Source organism: Micrasema longulum, unplaced genomic scaffold, assembly GCF_059751315.1.
Source record: "Micrasema longulum isolate JH-2025_06_02 unplaced genomic scaffold, ASM5975131v1 h1tg000177l, whole genome shotgun sequence".
Classification (NCBI taxonomy): Eukaryota; Metazoa; Arthropoda; class Insecta; order Trichoptera; family Brachycentridae; genus Micrasema; species Micrasema longulum.
Window position 1 is genome coordinate 217,140 of NW_028277382.1, and position 16,220 is coordinate 233,359.

Consider the following 16,220-nt stretch of genomic DNA (forward strand, 5'->3'; position numbering starts at 1 on the left):
TTTCAAGTAGATTTTTTATTTTATTTAAAAAACAAAGACTTTGATTTTACCTTTTGTTTCTTTAAAACCACAATAAAAAATCTTTTTTTTATTATACATATTGGTAAATGAAAGCAACCCCACGTAAATAAAAATTTTACTGGCTGGCCAAAAGAACTCGTCTTCTAAATTTTTCTTAATACTCAAAAAGTTACACTATGTTATTTTTCCTGTGGTATATTATTTTTACTAACCTCGTCAGAAATCTGAACAGAAAAATCTTACAGTTAATTAAGCAAATTTTTACACGGTGTAATTTTATTTTCTGTTATTAGTCTTGGCACGCGCAGTAAATATGCGTCATGCACCCAATTCTAAATCAGAAAACTGATTCTTGTTAGAATGATAAAAGTCTAAAGGTAATCCTTTCCAATTTTTACATACCTGGTTTAAAACTGGATTTGAGCTTGAAAATTTACAATGTTTGTATGGTATTTTTGATATCAACACACACACAAAAGCCACAAATATATTTGTTCAATTGGTGAATCACAAGCCACATTTATATGTTTTACTTGTGTTTTTTTATGTCAAAATCAATTTTCTAGGAATTATTTGGTATTTTATGTTTAACACGTTCGCGGTTATCGGTTAGCTATAAAAATTGTGTTTCTCATTTAGGAAATGATGGCTGTGGCTGCCAGTCCAAAAGACATTTGTAATGAAAAAACGGCTATAGCCTATGTGAAACGAGTGATAATGTATATTTATTTATTTATTTATTTATTAACGGACATTGTCCATGTATACAATTTATAAGGTTTAAATATTACAATAAGAGAATAGTTTAAAACATTTAAAAAAAAGAAAGAAGCATTGACAAACATAAGGGACATCGAGACAAGATATGGTGGGAGGAGATATAGTGTCCCTATAAAAACAGCAACAAAAGTTTCCCAGTAGTTAAGTCACATGAGATTTCCTTCAAACCATCAGCTACAGTCTAATTGGAAGGGAAATGTTCCATCAAATGATAGTGTTATGATATTTGTCCATATAAGTGGATTCTTTGAGAAAAAAGTGTCAGTGAATGTGCTAATACCCGTATGCAGAGACAAAACTTAAGGTGAGGAAAGTTCATTCTAATTTCAAATGCAGAGAATAACCCGAAGGTGAAGACAATAGAATGTACTCTCCTCACCTTAAGGTTTGTCTCTGCATACGGGTATAAGTCTTGTACCAGAATGTACCACAATAACTCATAATAGTTTTCTTGCAAAAAACAATCATGTTTTCTTATGTTTAGGATTACCTTTTGTCTGAACATACATAATACGGAGTCATTATAATACATTTTGTCATAATTACTATCTACTTCTAAACTTTGAACTCTGACCAAAAGTTGAATAAACATCTTTACAGTTTATTGTGTAATACAAATGCACGGTACAAATTGATTATTATTTAAATAGTTTTTTTCCACATACTGCTATACGAAATTTGGTAAAAGATTAACAATAATTATAAAGTAATAGTATATTCTCTGTGTAGTAAAAAATTCAATGAAAAAAATATGTATTATCCAACATCTTCACCGATTAATGAAAAAAATAATCAAAGGTTTAAAATGAATTTTTTTTTCTCTCCATTGATTGAATTAATTATTTGAATCGATAATATACCATGTATTGTAATTTACAACCAATATAATAAGACGAATAATGCGCTATAAAATGTATAATAAGGTACAAATAAAGGTGATGCAAATATTTATGTACTGCGTTTGATTATTGTATGTGAAAAAACTGTTTTGCAGAATTAAAAATATAAATAATGTTTTTACTATTAATATTGAAAGCAATCATTTCGCGGTCTAACATTTCAACAAATGTTAGTAAATATTTATGACTTTTCTATGTCTTATCGGTTTCGAGACATATCCGTCTCTTCATCACAAAACCACTTTGCTCCCACAAAATTAAACATGTTTTCATTATAATCAGTGGACATAGGTGCTAGCTTCTAATAGGACGTGTCCTATTGTTGGTTTTATATTTTTGTGTAATGACTATGGTGAAGGTGTATAGTTGGATAGGTACAACTTGCAAGCTTTTTTAAAACTGAATACTATAAATGTTGTGATTTTAGGTCTTATATAAGGGCGCCGCAACTCACTCCTGTTTTCCCCGCATACTATATTTTCAACAGTCTTCTCTTCTTGCTGCTGTCGTTGCACATCATATGGACTTGGTTGATCCTGAAGGTTGCCTACAAGGCATTAGTCGCTGGACAGGTAATACTTTTCTACCAAAAATACTCTCGGTATTGTTAGGTGATATCGTTGGGTGTAAAGGTCACTCGCCTGGGAAAGGATCTGGAGTCCATTTCTGACGATATCACAATAGTGTGATTGTTCCCTAATAAAGTGACTTGTATCTATGAATTATTTTTTCTTTGTCTTTCATTATTGTGAATACTACAATTTTCAAATAAACAAACTAGCCACGTGATATCCGACAGAGAATGGCCCATTTCACACGTATCATCCAAATTCACATGGCACAATAAAATTAGGGTGGATTGACGTTATATTTTTCTGTTTTTTTTTTCTCAGTTGGTCTGGGTGTTGTGGTGTATTTTTCATTGCTTCTTTCCATATCCTCTCTCTCCTACCTGCTGACAAGCCTTTGAAATAGAGCCTTAACGAGTTATTCTTTTTAAAAAATAAAAAAAAATATTTCTAATTTATTCAGCGGCTACTTTCAGGTAAAAATCCAGCAAAAGGGAATCGAGTGGAGATTATTCAACCTCATGGTGTACTGGTTATTGTGTTTGTCTAACATTAAATATGAACCAATCACGTTATATCACGCAGTGGGCTCGTAATTTAAGCTCACCTCGTAGTTTAGTGGTTGGCGCATTCATTCCCATGCTCGAGGGTTCTAGGTTCGATTTCTGGCAGAAAGAATGTGAAATATTGCTTTCAAAGGTGGTCCTACACTGCAGTATTTTACTGTCCCCGGACTTGCACCTGAAGCTTAAGACTGATCACCTTACCTTCTAATAAAATTCATCTATATACGTAATTGGAATACCAATTCTCAGTGCCCTATGTACCATTGTATGCAGATGGGAAAGATAAAGATGAGAGATAAAATTGTAAAATTATAAATGAATAAATTATATCTATTGTATGTATGGACTTCGGGAGTAATAACGCACGCACTATCGCTTATAGAGAAACCCAAATGCACAAAAATTTATGTGTGGTTTTGTGACAGCATGCCAAACATGAAGTTAGCGCCAAAACAATGCGCCATATTCAGGTTAAGATTATCCTAATCAATTCAATTCTCACTCGACACCTTTATTTGACTATTTCAATGAAGAAATTAGCATTTTCTTTTTAAAATGAAGTTGGCGCAAATATTTTTTTGTAACGTTTTTATTCCTAAAAATACAACTATATGCCGTCTCTATATGCGGTAGCGCTTGATTATTACTCTGAGATATGGACTGTAGCGTAAGACTGATCATCTTACTTTGCCTGTATTAATATGTTACAGCCTTGGGTACACATACAATTTGAGTGTATGTTAGTATGCGCATTTGAATATTTTATTTAAAAACTTGCTGTTAGCGCACTTAGTTTTTATTTGATAAGATTACATTTTTATTTGGTTTTCTAAGATCGGTTGTTGATATTGATTGCAGATGGAAGGTGATATAAGGAGTTCTAGTTCCGAGATGTCGGATAGTTCAGGCACAGCGGCTGCGGCGAAGGAAGGGCTGCATGATAATCACGTCGAGGCCAACCACGACCATTCGGACTTGGAAATGAAGAAACATCGCGCAGAGGCAAACAATATTCATAACAACCACAATAATTCTCCCAAAAAACGAACCATACCCGAAAATGGGGAATGAACTGCACCCATTTTGGTTACCCATCTGTCCTCCGAAGCTGCAAGCGACTAGAAATGTTTTAATAAAGGGAATTTACAGTCATTGTGTAAAATGATGGATATTTTTTTTCATACGATTGTTAAAGCCTTGCCAAAGTTTGGCTAGTTTATTAGTGGTTCTTGGGTTCTTAAAGGTTTAATAAATTTTTGATACCTGGGAAATATATGTGATGACAAGCTAGTTGGGTGAGGGGAGGGAGAGTGTATAGTGAAGGAACTATCTACAAAACATGTGCCTGTTGTTATCCTGATTGAAAATCGAGCGTCCGAATAAAATATGAATGTGTCTTTCTACCTTTTAGTGTTTTTGTTACTATTCAATCATTTAATGTTCAACACACAAAGGTTATTATTGTATTATGTTAAGGTGAACATTTTAAAGGTGAAAATGGCTGTCCTGTTAAGTCAAAAAAGTCAAGTGAGAAACTATAATTTATTGTTTATTTTCTTTACAACTGGTTGATTTCTGTTTAATTACCCAAATGTCCACGATGATCTGGAAATAAGTTCTATTTTGTTTATTTAATTGTAATAGCTGAACTTGTAAAGTGATGCACTGCCACTTTCCCATAAAACATTTTCACCATGAAGGAATTCATTCAATATTTAATACTTTTGAGAAAAATACCGTTTAAATTGCAATATTACAAATGAAGCTATTAAATTATTGAAAGTATATCCTGCTAGGTAGTCTTTTAGATAAGAATGCATGAACTAACAGCGCAGGTGCTGGTTTCTTGGCTGGAAGAGTCAGTCAGAATTAAATCAATGCCTACAGGATGTTAATAAAACTTCAAAAAACAATAGCAATGCATGTAAAGTGGGTGTTTTAACTTGAAATAATCCAGACGGTGGATTTTCCTCAAAACTTCTAAGGGGTGTTCCGGTGTATATATGATTTGAAGTCCGTTAACATTTGGGCAGCCATGAAGTATATTATTTATTGGATTCGAATTTAAAACAAATTATTTCCATGCTTTATGATTGGTAGTGATGGGAACATTTTGTTGGTTGACAAGTAAAACTTATTAAGTACAGAATTATGGTAGAAAGACTCTATGTCACTAAGTTATATATTTTTTAACAATATCTTGCATGAACAAATCACCTTGTCCATTATCAATCGGACACTCGCTATAGTTTTGCGAGAGATTGTTAAAAAATGTAGAACTAAGTGGTATAAAGTCATTTTACTACAAATCTTGATGAGCTTAACCTGTTAACTGATGATTCCTTGGAACACTTCTTCAATTTTTTTGATCAATCAAAATGTTTAAATTAAAATCAATGTAAAAATGTTTTAAATTTTTTATACGTCATAGATGTAATTCTGCTTTCTGCCCATGAAAAGTTAATTTTCAGATCTAAAGTCAACAATTAAGTGGGTTTCATTTGGGAGTTAGGACATCCCTATTACAACTGTCAGGTGACGGTTCTCGTATATTGTACTGTAAGACAGTACTTATTGCTAGATCACCTTGGATATATATTATAATCGAATTAGTAAACATTAATATGAATGTTACATCATTGTGGTTTGGGATTTGGACAGCCCAATGTTAGATGTGTTGTATGTTGTGCGTTCGTCCAGCCTTATTAACCGCTAACTCTAGTAAAGTGTATTGAAATCTCTGCTGTCGCTGTTGACGGTTGTTTCAAGGCTGACTTTTATAAATTTGCTACTTATTAACTAGGTGTTGTGTATTGAACAAAAAAGTTTATTTGGAATTACATATTAAAAGTTGAAATTTATTCATTTTATTGCACCTCCTTAAAGGTTAAAAAAATAAAGCTTTATGTAAAAAAAAGCTTAGTGTAAATTTTGTACTTTTGTCATGGGTACTTTTTTTGTTCATTTGTAATAAAATATTACAGTAATTTTAATTCTTCATAGCATTTTTGTCCTCTGTCTTTGCAACGTGGTGATTCTAACAATTATATTGACGCTTAATTAATTTTTACTCGGTAAAAAATTCTCAAAACTTCCAATTGCTATCCACAATTGGCTAATAAATGCATATTTATTTCAATAAAATAGATCAATACAAAATACTCCCAAGTCATGGTGTATGTGATTATGTTTTGTTTTTGTTTTTCAAAGTATATCTATAGTAAATTATATGACTAGCAAATTTTCACTTAATGTAAGCTGTAGATTACACATTAATTTTAAGATTTTTTGTAAAATTATGTACATCCACCCTAAGCATTAAACATATTTGGTTAAGGTCTATGTGTTTTATTCAACGTGCCTGCTCAAATAAGAACAATAAAAAACGTATAAAGAATAATAAACATTGATTATGAAAAAATCTAAAGAGTGAATGTTTTTTTTTAAATATTAAGTAATGTTTTTCATTTTCGTTAATTTACGTCAGCGCATCCAGCTTATGTGCAGCAATTGTTTCGTTTATGTCTAGTACCCGCACTTGCGACATTTATGTCAAGCAAATATGGAAGAAGAAATATAATTTTAGCAAATGCTGTTGTTGTGACACTAGTACACATAGCATAATGATTCTTTCTTGTTACTGATTAAAAGCATCTTAAGTACCAAATGCGTTAGTTATGCTTAGTATTTCTTCAGTATAAACCGAGGGGCCCTAAGCACAGCAATGACATATATTTTTAGGTAGCTTATGTCTAGTGTGTGTGAATATCGTGCTAAGTATTCTACAGCAATGGCTGTTATAATGGAAATAATCAATAAGGAGACTAAAAGTGCAGCACTTACGCTGGTTATGCTAAAAAAAATATGTTCAATAATATAAATATAAAAATATGGATCAATTATAAATCTCGCACTGATTCCGAATATACTAATAACTTATTTTTCTTAGGGCGGCAGCACTGGCAACGATAAATCTGCTGTAGCTCCAAAAGTTAAGCTTCCTATAATAGTTTTTGGAGGGGATTGAAACAAGTTTTAAAAAGGCTTTCAGGGAAAATGATTTATTTTCTCTTCTAGGCTTCATTCATTCTTGTTTTTACAATTTTCATACATATTATTTACATTAAAAAATATTTCACAATTAATTCATTAAAAGTATTCTCCTATTCTAGCAGAGTTTTTATTGCTTTATTTTAAAGTACAGTTTTAACTTAAAAAAGTCAATGACGCAATTTGTACTTAAAAATCATTTATCTATGTATGTATTTAATTATGACGTTCATGGTTTTTTTTTGTTATTTACATCTTAAAATAACTAACGAGTCACATTATGTATATTTTGGATATTTAGACAGAGACAGACAAAATAAATACAGTATAGAACAAACTTCCAAATGACGTCTTGGATAAATAAATAAATTTATATCAAATAATTCAATGTAGACGGAAACAAAAAAAATATATGTGAAAAAATTCTAGGGTTTATCACCTGTCATTGGTTGGTTTAAGTGATTACTCTGCACACCGTCTAAGTAATATCCTTCTTCAATTTTTCAATCTTTTGATTTTTGTGAAGCACGAGATTAAAACCTTCATTGATGTGGGCAAGACCATTAAATTATTTTCATAAGCATTTGTTAATTGCACCACATCTCACAGAAATCTTTGATAAAATTCTTGGTCCAGAGTTCAATGTTTTCTCCGAGGGACCCCTTTGCTTTAGACCTGCATACCAGTTATGCTGCTTTCTCAGAATTCCTATTTTATCCAAGGCGTATGTGACTCTCAAAGCTGTTGGGTGTAAAGCATAGTTGAGAATTTGTTCGGTAGCTTTGTTGGCTATTTTGAACTGCTTTTATAAACATGTCTGGGCTGAGAGATCTCCTGAAAACAATGATAACAATTTTGACAATATATATATATATATATTTTACATATTATGGTAAATAACAGCAGCATTAAAATAATATAACATTAACATAAAGGAAAATATGTATTCATATACCTGTAAGTACATAAAAATATACAGGCAATATAATGAAACAGAGAATACAAATAGAAAATGGAAACTAAAATTTGAGTTCACTAAAAAAGTATTTTATAAAATTACAATAAACTGAGAAAGAAAAAGAGGAAGATGGGTAAACTCTTTCACTGCCCTACTTCGACAAAGTGCCCGAAGCCTAAAAAAGCTTGAATAACACGCTTCTTCAAGCCACTGCAGGATGGATCCACTCATTCGTGTTCAAGCAGCAGCTACAAATGCTGAGACTGTCAAAAGAACATATTGTCATGATCATAAAACAATGACACATGTGATTTTCTTTAACTTTACACGAGAACGGTTTAAATTGTGTACAAAAGTATAATCCTTCAAAACTTGGGTTAATTATACCTGGATAAATTTAAAAAAAAAATTCCAACCTGGAATATAAAGCCTTTATAAAATTTTTCAAAACAAATATAAATTAAGTAAATGTTGCATTTTTTGCACATCTGTCGTTCTAAATCATGACAATATAATACATTTTATTTTATTTCTTTCTACAGAAAATTCATTCATTTCTCACTTCCTTTTGTTTTTGCATATGTTACTTATTTCTATATTGCTTTATGAAACTAAAAAACGTTTTTTTGTGTTTTAATGTAATATTGGCTTTGTACTGAATTAAAAATTATTATTATGATAATATGTAATTTATTGAACTGAGATGTGGTCCGGAAGTAAATTGTGAACTCACAAAGGTCAGAGGTTCAAATCGCACTCTACCACAACTCGATTACCATTTTTCCAGCACAAGTTATTTACATATTTGGATAAATAAAAATAACTCTTAACACTTATTTAAAAAAAAAAGTATTTTAATTTTATTCAATGAGATCACAAAGAAGAACTATTTGTTACTAAAATAATTGATAGCTTCACGCCTTTATGTGATTATGGCAGTTATAAATATAAATACAGTAAAAATTTTGTTATTAGTTGGATAATGTAAACAGTAACTTTGTATTTCTCTGTTTTTATTGTACTACAAAACTAATATAAACATACATGGATGTATTTCTTTACCAAGACTTTGCATTGTATATTTTGTAGAAGTGTCATTAATTAGTTCAAAGTCCACGCAGTGTTTCTTTTTGCTATAATTTCTAAAAATGTAGATCTGTCGGTTTCTCAAATAAATGAAAAAAGTATGTTAAGCATATTTGTAAATTCCCAATGCGTTACCAGTTCGGGATATTTCAGAATCCACCCGAAGAGGCTTCATAAATAGCAGAGGTGTCGGGTGGAGATAACTTACGCATTATCCACCCCGGTAATAACCTAAATAAACCAAATTATTTTATAAAACATTTATGGCGTAGTTGAGATCCTACAATGAAAATGAGAATGTTTATGTTGAGTGATGTTAGCAGGCGCTTCTCAGGGATGATTTTATGGCTTCACAAAATTGAACAGTGTTAATTAATAACGAACACTGGAGTGATTCTGAAACACCCAAAACATAGATAATGTGTCAGGTATGTTTGTCACTAAATTTACAAGAGGAATATTTTGATGGAAAAAGCATATCAAAAATATGGATGCAGTAAAAAAATTAAATATTGATTTGACTTGATTTTGAGAGTTATTTATGTATACATATATTTAAAAATATATAAATAGTTGTTTATGTTTACTTTACTATAAACTCACTTCAAATTTTCCCTCAATTTAGCAGTTGAATCTGCCAAACGTCTGGATTCCCTTACAAAGTTATCTTTATTGGCTTGAATTCTCTCAATTTTTCTATTTTTCTCTGCTAACTTCCTTTTGAGATTAGATAGATGCTCCGTTTCTATAAACTTTCGTTCTTCCCAGTTCCTTCTTTGAATTTCTTGATGTATTCGATTATCAATAATCGCTTTCTGTTGAAAGAAATTCATTACTTTAGTTTTATATAGGAATATAAAGTATATCCATCTTTTAGTATGGATGCATGAATATATTGTCAGTCTCATGGTGTTGCAGTGAATTTAGTAACTATGCATGAGATCTCGGGTTTCGATAGAGTTTATTTGAGGCAATATTTTGAGTTTGTCCAAATTTTTGTAGACAAGGACTGGATTCAGCTCCCTGGGGAGCTGTTTATATTAACATATTACAACAGAGATGAAGAACATTTAAGAAAAGGTAATATAGAAGTCTAGGCATCTACGGGGCTTATGACCTGTCAATGACTGATTTGAGTGGTCACTTTACACACTGTTTAACATTCACCATTCTGCCTATATTTGAACATCTATATTCCTTCAATTCTTTCATCTGTTGATGTTTGTGAAGTTAAGTTGTTGTAATATGTTAATATAAAAACAGCTCCCCAGGGAGTTGAATCCAGTCCTTGTCTACAAAAAATTGGACAAACTCAAAATATTGTTGATAAATTACCTGGTCCATGAAGAAGTATAGAAATTGAAAAAATAATATTTTCAGGCGTTGCCTAGTATGTAGGTGAAATAATTCAATTAGATGAATCTCACCCGCATAAATAAAGGTTTCAGCTCTTTAACTTCACAAACATCAACAGATGAAAGAATATGTTCAAATTTAGGCAGAATGGTGAACGTTACACAGTGTGTAAAGTGGCCACTTAAACCAGCCATTGACAGGTCATAAGCCCTGTAGATGCCTAGACTTCTATATTTCCTTTTCTTAAATGTTCTTCATCTATGTTGTAATATGTTAACTGCCCTATTTCAAGATTATAAAAATGTATACATATGGCATTAAATTTACCTGTCGGCAGTATTTAAGCAAGATTTCTCTGTTGCTTTCTGCATTGTTTGTTTTGATTTCCAGGTTCTCAGCTAAATGCCTCCTCCACATAACTTCGGCTATTTTTTGCTCCCTGATAATGTCCACAGCATGCCTGGACTTTTCCTTTGCAATTTCATGTTTTCGAATGAGCTCTTTATCCTGTAAATAATATTTTGATAACACTTTATTGTGGGCATAAAAAAACCCTAAAATTATGTTATATTGAAAATACGCCTAGTTTACTTAACTACTATACCGAGATTACAAATTAGTTAGAGAGCATATTTAGTATTAACTACAGTTTCCTTTGCCGACTAGATACAAAATTTGTCAAGTTTATGGAATATTGTCGATGAACTAATTATAAAAATGGAAAAAAAGGGTTCGTACTTTTTGAGCTTCTAGTGCCTGGATTCTCTTAGCAGCTGCATACTCCTTACAGTGTAATCTCTCTCTCAGGTGATCCTTTTCCCAGTCGTAGATTTCCTTAATCTCCTGGAATTTTATTTCGTTCATGTCTTTCTCTGCTCGTCTTTTAGCTTCGATAAAAGAGTTATATTCTTTCTCTTGCTGCTTCCTTAGCTATTGAAATGAACAATAATGTTTTGAGGATTAAACTAACTAGTATAAGAAGAAGTATAAACATTGGAAAATTGTTTTCAGGCATCGCCTAATGGGTGAATTGGTTCAGCAGGATGAATCTCACCCGCATGATAAAGGTTTCAGCTCTTAAACTTCACAAAAGTCAACAGATCGAAAAGTTGAGGAAATGTGGATGTTTCAACATGGGCAGAATGGTGAATGGTTACACAGTGAGTAGAGTGGCCACTTAAACCAGCCAATGACAGGTCATATGCCCTGTAAATGCCTAGACTTCCATATGCCCTTCTCAAAATGTTTTCCCTTTCTGTTGCGATAAATTATTTCAATAGTTTATATCTTTGCATTTTTTGTTTATATGCTTACTGTTTTTTCTTGCATACCTTTGTTATTATTGGTTTTTTTTTACTTTGTAAAACTTTTTATTATATCCTTTTTAACTAATTTCACATATTTTTTCTGTATATTCTGTGTTTATTATTTAGTATGTTAGCATGTATTTCATTTTTATTTTTTGTAAATGCCCTTTGGGAGTTAATGAACAAAATAAATTAATAAATAAATTGAGATTAAAATAAACACTCAAAATGTAGCTAGGTAATAAAAAAAAATAGGAATTAACTTAGTCGATCTTCTAAGGATAGATATTTTGTGATTTGAAGGCTATATGTAACTGCTTGCTTATAAATATTTGCCCATACTCAAAATATTGTTAAATACTTATATTACTCACACAAAGGGCTACGGAAGAGGAATGCTGAGTATTTCATTCAAAGACAGGAACTAATACACGGATTATAGTGAGGTCCGAGGTCACTGATGTGGTCCACAGAATTGCCAACCAGAAATGGAGTTGGCCTGGTCATATAGCCAAAGCCACAGACTAAGTCAAGATGAACTAAAAAAGTCCTGGTTTGGCGACCCAGAACAGGCGGAGAAGTTTCGGCAGGTCTCAGGCCAGGTGGTCTGATGTCATGAGATGGGTAGCAGGAAGTGGTTGGATGCGGTTCGTTCAGGATAGGGAGATTTAGAGGATCTAAGAGAGAGGCCTATGCTCACGATTGGACACTAGAGGGTTTATGATGATTATGTTTTATGATTGTACAGCATTTTACATGGGAACGAGATGAACATAATATAATATATGAGGTATGAGGGTATTACTTGCGAACCCCGCACAATCCAAAATCTTAAAAAAGTGAGACATGAATTGAAACTTATTCAGAATACAATTGTTTACAATAATTATAACATTAATATGGCTTTATTTGCACGAAGGTATAATTAAATAGACATGATGCTTTATAGAACGATATTTTTAAATTGTGTTCCGTAAAATTGGTGTTGTCGCGGCTTTCGGGTACTCACACTTTTCGATATTTAGCGTGTTTTGACGGGTACGGGGTTCTACTATTAAATCTCAGGAAAACTCACCGACTTGAACTCATGAACTCGGGCGGTGTAATTGCAAAACTTTAAAAGAATCATAGCGATGATAATACGATCCATAAGAATATTATTATTTTGGTTTAGTTTGATGGTCTATTAACAACTTTAAAAAAACCATTAAACTTCCCCATTGTGAATGTCTTACAAAAAATCTCAACTATGGTTTCCCATGCGATTTCATACCTTTTCTCTCTCTGCTCGTTCATTTTCCCACAAAACATGCGCTTGGTGCGCAATCTCAATGTTGGAAATATCTTTTTTCATTTTTGCCGCCATTCGATCCAAAATTTTCCTGTCATGTTCCGGAATCGGAGTTCTGCTGTTTCTCACACTAAAATCCAAATCGAAAATCTCCGGTAGAATATTCAAATTATCGAACATTGAACACAGTCTGATAGATTTTTTTTCTATGGACGTTCTGTCGGAAGATTTTTCAGACTCCGTATCGTAGTGCGAGGAAATGCTTATAAAATCTTTAGCTTTTCGCGGACTGCTTTTGTTCCGTCGTTTTATTTTGCGCGGTTTTTTCATTGGGGATACAATGGCGATCGGTTTTGAAGTCGCCATATTTATGCGACGTATTTTAAGAATCTATTATTTTCCGTTCATTCGCGTAGAGATGTTTTCGGCTACTGAATAGAGCAAAAGGTTAGAGCGAAATTATTGATCAAACGGACGCTGCCAACGAATTTTCCAGTTTTCCAGCTACATGTATATAAAACCAACTAGAGAAAAACTTAAGGGGGAGGGAAAGTAATATATTCATCAGTTATTGCACGATTATTAATCGCGTAATGTTAATTTTACACCGGGATTTTTATTTTTAGGAATAACGACATGATTTTTATATCTTTTTATTTTATTTATTATTTTATTTATTATTTTATTTGTATATGTATGATCATCAGATCATAATACAGTTCATAATACAGGAATACATAATACAGTTCTCTGTGTAAAATAGAAACAAAACCAGTGATTTTGGCTCAATGGCTACTATTGGATAAAATCCTGAAAAAGAAAATGGGGTGGAAATAAGTCCGCCTTGTAGTGTAGTGGCTACCACGCTTTAGATCCTAGGTTCGATTCCTGGCAGGGTGGACGTGAAATATTGATTTAACATGTGGTTCTATATTGCACTATTTCATTGTTCTTTAACTGGCATCCGAAGCGTGAAACTGATCACCTCACTTTCCATGTAATAAAAATGATTCATCTAATCATATAACAAAGCATTTTTATAACCAATGCGGTATTCTATGCCGGGGGCCAGTCGAGAAATTTGAATTATGTATGTAAAAGTGCATAGAGCACCATTTTGTACGCTATTTGCTGCATGTTCATTTGGAAAATTTCGTTTTAGATGTTTTAGCCTAATATTTTTAGTGGGTACTTTTTGAAGAACTTCTAAAAAATATATTTAATGGCTACCGAAAAGGAAATAATAGCCTTAATATGGCAGGTACATCAATAAAATCAGTTCCTTTGCTAAATAAAAACATCAACAGATATAAGATTTGAAGAAATATTGATATTTAAAATATAAATTAAAATATGTTGTAGAATATTGAACGCCGCGAAGTGTAAGTTTATCGAACTAGCCAATGACAGGGCACGAGCATTTTAAATGCGGAGATTTTCATATTGTGTCAGATTTGTCAGTCAAGGAAAATACAGCTTAGAAATAAAAAAAATACGTGATGAATAAACTATGGCGCACGACGTTTTAAATTTTCAATTATTTTTACTTTCGGTCTGGACTGTTATCATCATTACTGGCTCTACTCTACAGTCCGCTGTGGGCCTTGGCCTCTTCCGACACTGGTCGCCTTCTCCCCCCAGCCTGACACGTACTCCTCCAGTCCCGGATGCCAATAGCATCCATATCCCGCCGCTCTCCATCTATCCAGCCAACGGAGTTTGGGTCAAACAAAGCTGCGTCCGCCTTGGGGCTTGCGAAGTATCTTACTGCGCACTCACTCATTCTTTCTACACGCTATGTCCACCGCAGCCTTCCTTTTTCAATAAATTGCACTATGTTCGGCTCATTGAAGATGTTATAGACTTCGTCGTTGAATCGAATTCTCCAAATTCCGTTTTCCTGCAGAGCTCCGAATGTCTTTCACATTATTTTCCTCTCAAATATGAAAAAGGACGTCTCATCTTTTTTACTCAATATCCAGCATTCCCAGCCATACGCGACTACAGGGCGTAAAAGTGTTTTGGTTTTGTCTGGATTATCATCGTCAATTCATAGCTTGCAGGGTAATTTCAGTTAGATTTCAAAAAGTAAAATTTTCCTTCAACTTTCGTAATTAAAAATCATATATCTTAATTGTGCTCAAAACTAAAGGATGCTCATGATTTCGTATGATTCAAACAGTCTCATTAATCTAGAGATTACTCAAGTAAAATAAGTAATCAAAAAATCAAAAGCTTGGATAAAAAATAAAATTAATGGAATAAATGGACTCAAATCAGAGTAAATTTAAACATTTAAATTGTAATTTGAAGGGTTTATTTTATTAAGAAGTTGTAACCTTTTTTGCGCATTGGAACAAAATCTTATCGTTATCTTTTATATTGATAAGACACAAACCGATAATTCAACTTGGTACCTACCTAAAACTCACTTTACCAAAGTGCATAACGTTGTGAATATTAGAAACTCAAATAATAAGTTACTCGATCAAGTCAGTTTGTTCTATAGTTTAGTGCCATTAGCTAAATACTAGTTAAAAATTCAATAAAATGTCAAGTAAATCTAAAACGTGGACTTTTTAAATCGTGTAAATTATTTTGTTATTGCGGCGATTGACTTGTAGATGTCACTAGTGCTTTCGTTCGAATGTTGCGGTTTAATCTAGAATATGTTGAAAGAAAATAAAAGTAGGCCAAAAACTAATATAAGTTTTAGAGATGTTCAAAATGCATCGCAATTAGTAGTGAATCCAGCGAATGTTGATGTTCCTCTTATCAAAACGGCTGACAGTTCGGGCGACGAGCTCGTAGGTGAAAAAGATCTTATCAGGAAAAAGAGGGATAGTGGTCTTTTTTCTATAAAAGCTTGTTACACCACTGAGCCCGAGACACCGGTGCTGAGAAGACCGGCGAGGAGTTCGTCGATCGCAGCCAACCGCAGGAGTTCTCATTATCCCGACGAAAAAGAAAAGGTTGACCGAAAACACAATGCCCTCAGCAAATCGGAAAGTTTTAGAGCCACTTTCTCCAAAATAAACATATTTAAAACACAAAGCAATGCGGAGAAAAATGATTTTGAAGATCCGAAAATTCTGAATACTACCGTGAGAAATTTAATCAACACACTTTCGATCAGCGCTGATGATGTATCATTTAAAGACACCGGGAGTATTCCACTAGAAAAACAGAAATATGTTTCAAATTTGAAAGGTAACAATTTAGTAAAACGACTTTGGTCTAGCTTTAGATCAAAAGCGTCTCCAGCGTATGAGCGAAGTGGCAGTTTCCAATTTATAGCGAACTCGGAATACGATGAGCACATAAAAGATAAAACGGA

At 32.7% G+C, this 16,220-nt stretch overlaps 2 protein-coding genes across 2 annotated transcripts in view; one reads left to right on the top strand and one right to left on the bottom strand.

Moving 5' to 3' along the window:
* The window catches only part of schlank (ceramide synthase schlank), a 49,492-nt gene extending 43,319 nt beyond the window's left edge, over positions 1 to 6,173 (top strand). The window contains exons 6-7 of the mRNA XM_088242917.1: positions 2,128 to 2,272; positions 3,694 to 6,173. Of these exons, the coding sequence (XP_088099043.1) occupies positions 2,128 to 2,272; positions 3,694 to 3,906 (358 nt within the window). The 3' untranslated portion in view covers positions 3,907 to 6,173. The remainder of the gene's footprint in view (positions 1 to 2,127; positions 2,273 to 3,693) is intronic.
* A 695-nt stretch (positions 6,174 to 6,868) lies between these two features.
* LOC148283946 (uncharacterized) overlaps positions 6,869 to 16,220 on the bottom strand; it is a 28,113-nt gene continuing 18,761 nt past the window's right edge. The window contains exons 2-6 of the mRNA XM_088242918.1: positions 12,866 to 13,013; positions 11,024 to 11,215; positions 10,613 to 10,792; positions 9,533 to 9,744; positions 6,869 to 7,719 (exon numbers count right to left, since the gene is read on the bottom strand). Coding sequence (XP_088099044.1) covers positions 7,599 to 7,719; positions 9,533 to 9,744; positions 10,613 to 10,792; positions 11,024 to 11,215; positions 12,866 to 12,958 — 798 coding nt within the window. The 5' untranslated portion in view covers positions 12,959 to 13,013 and the 3' untranslated portion in view covers positions 6,869 to 7,598. The remainder of the gene's footprint in view (positions 7,720 to 9,532; positions 9,745 to 10,612; positions 10,793 to 11,023; positions 11,216 to 12,865; positions 13,014 to 16,220) is intronic.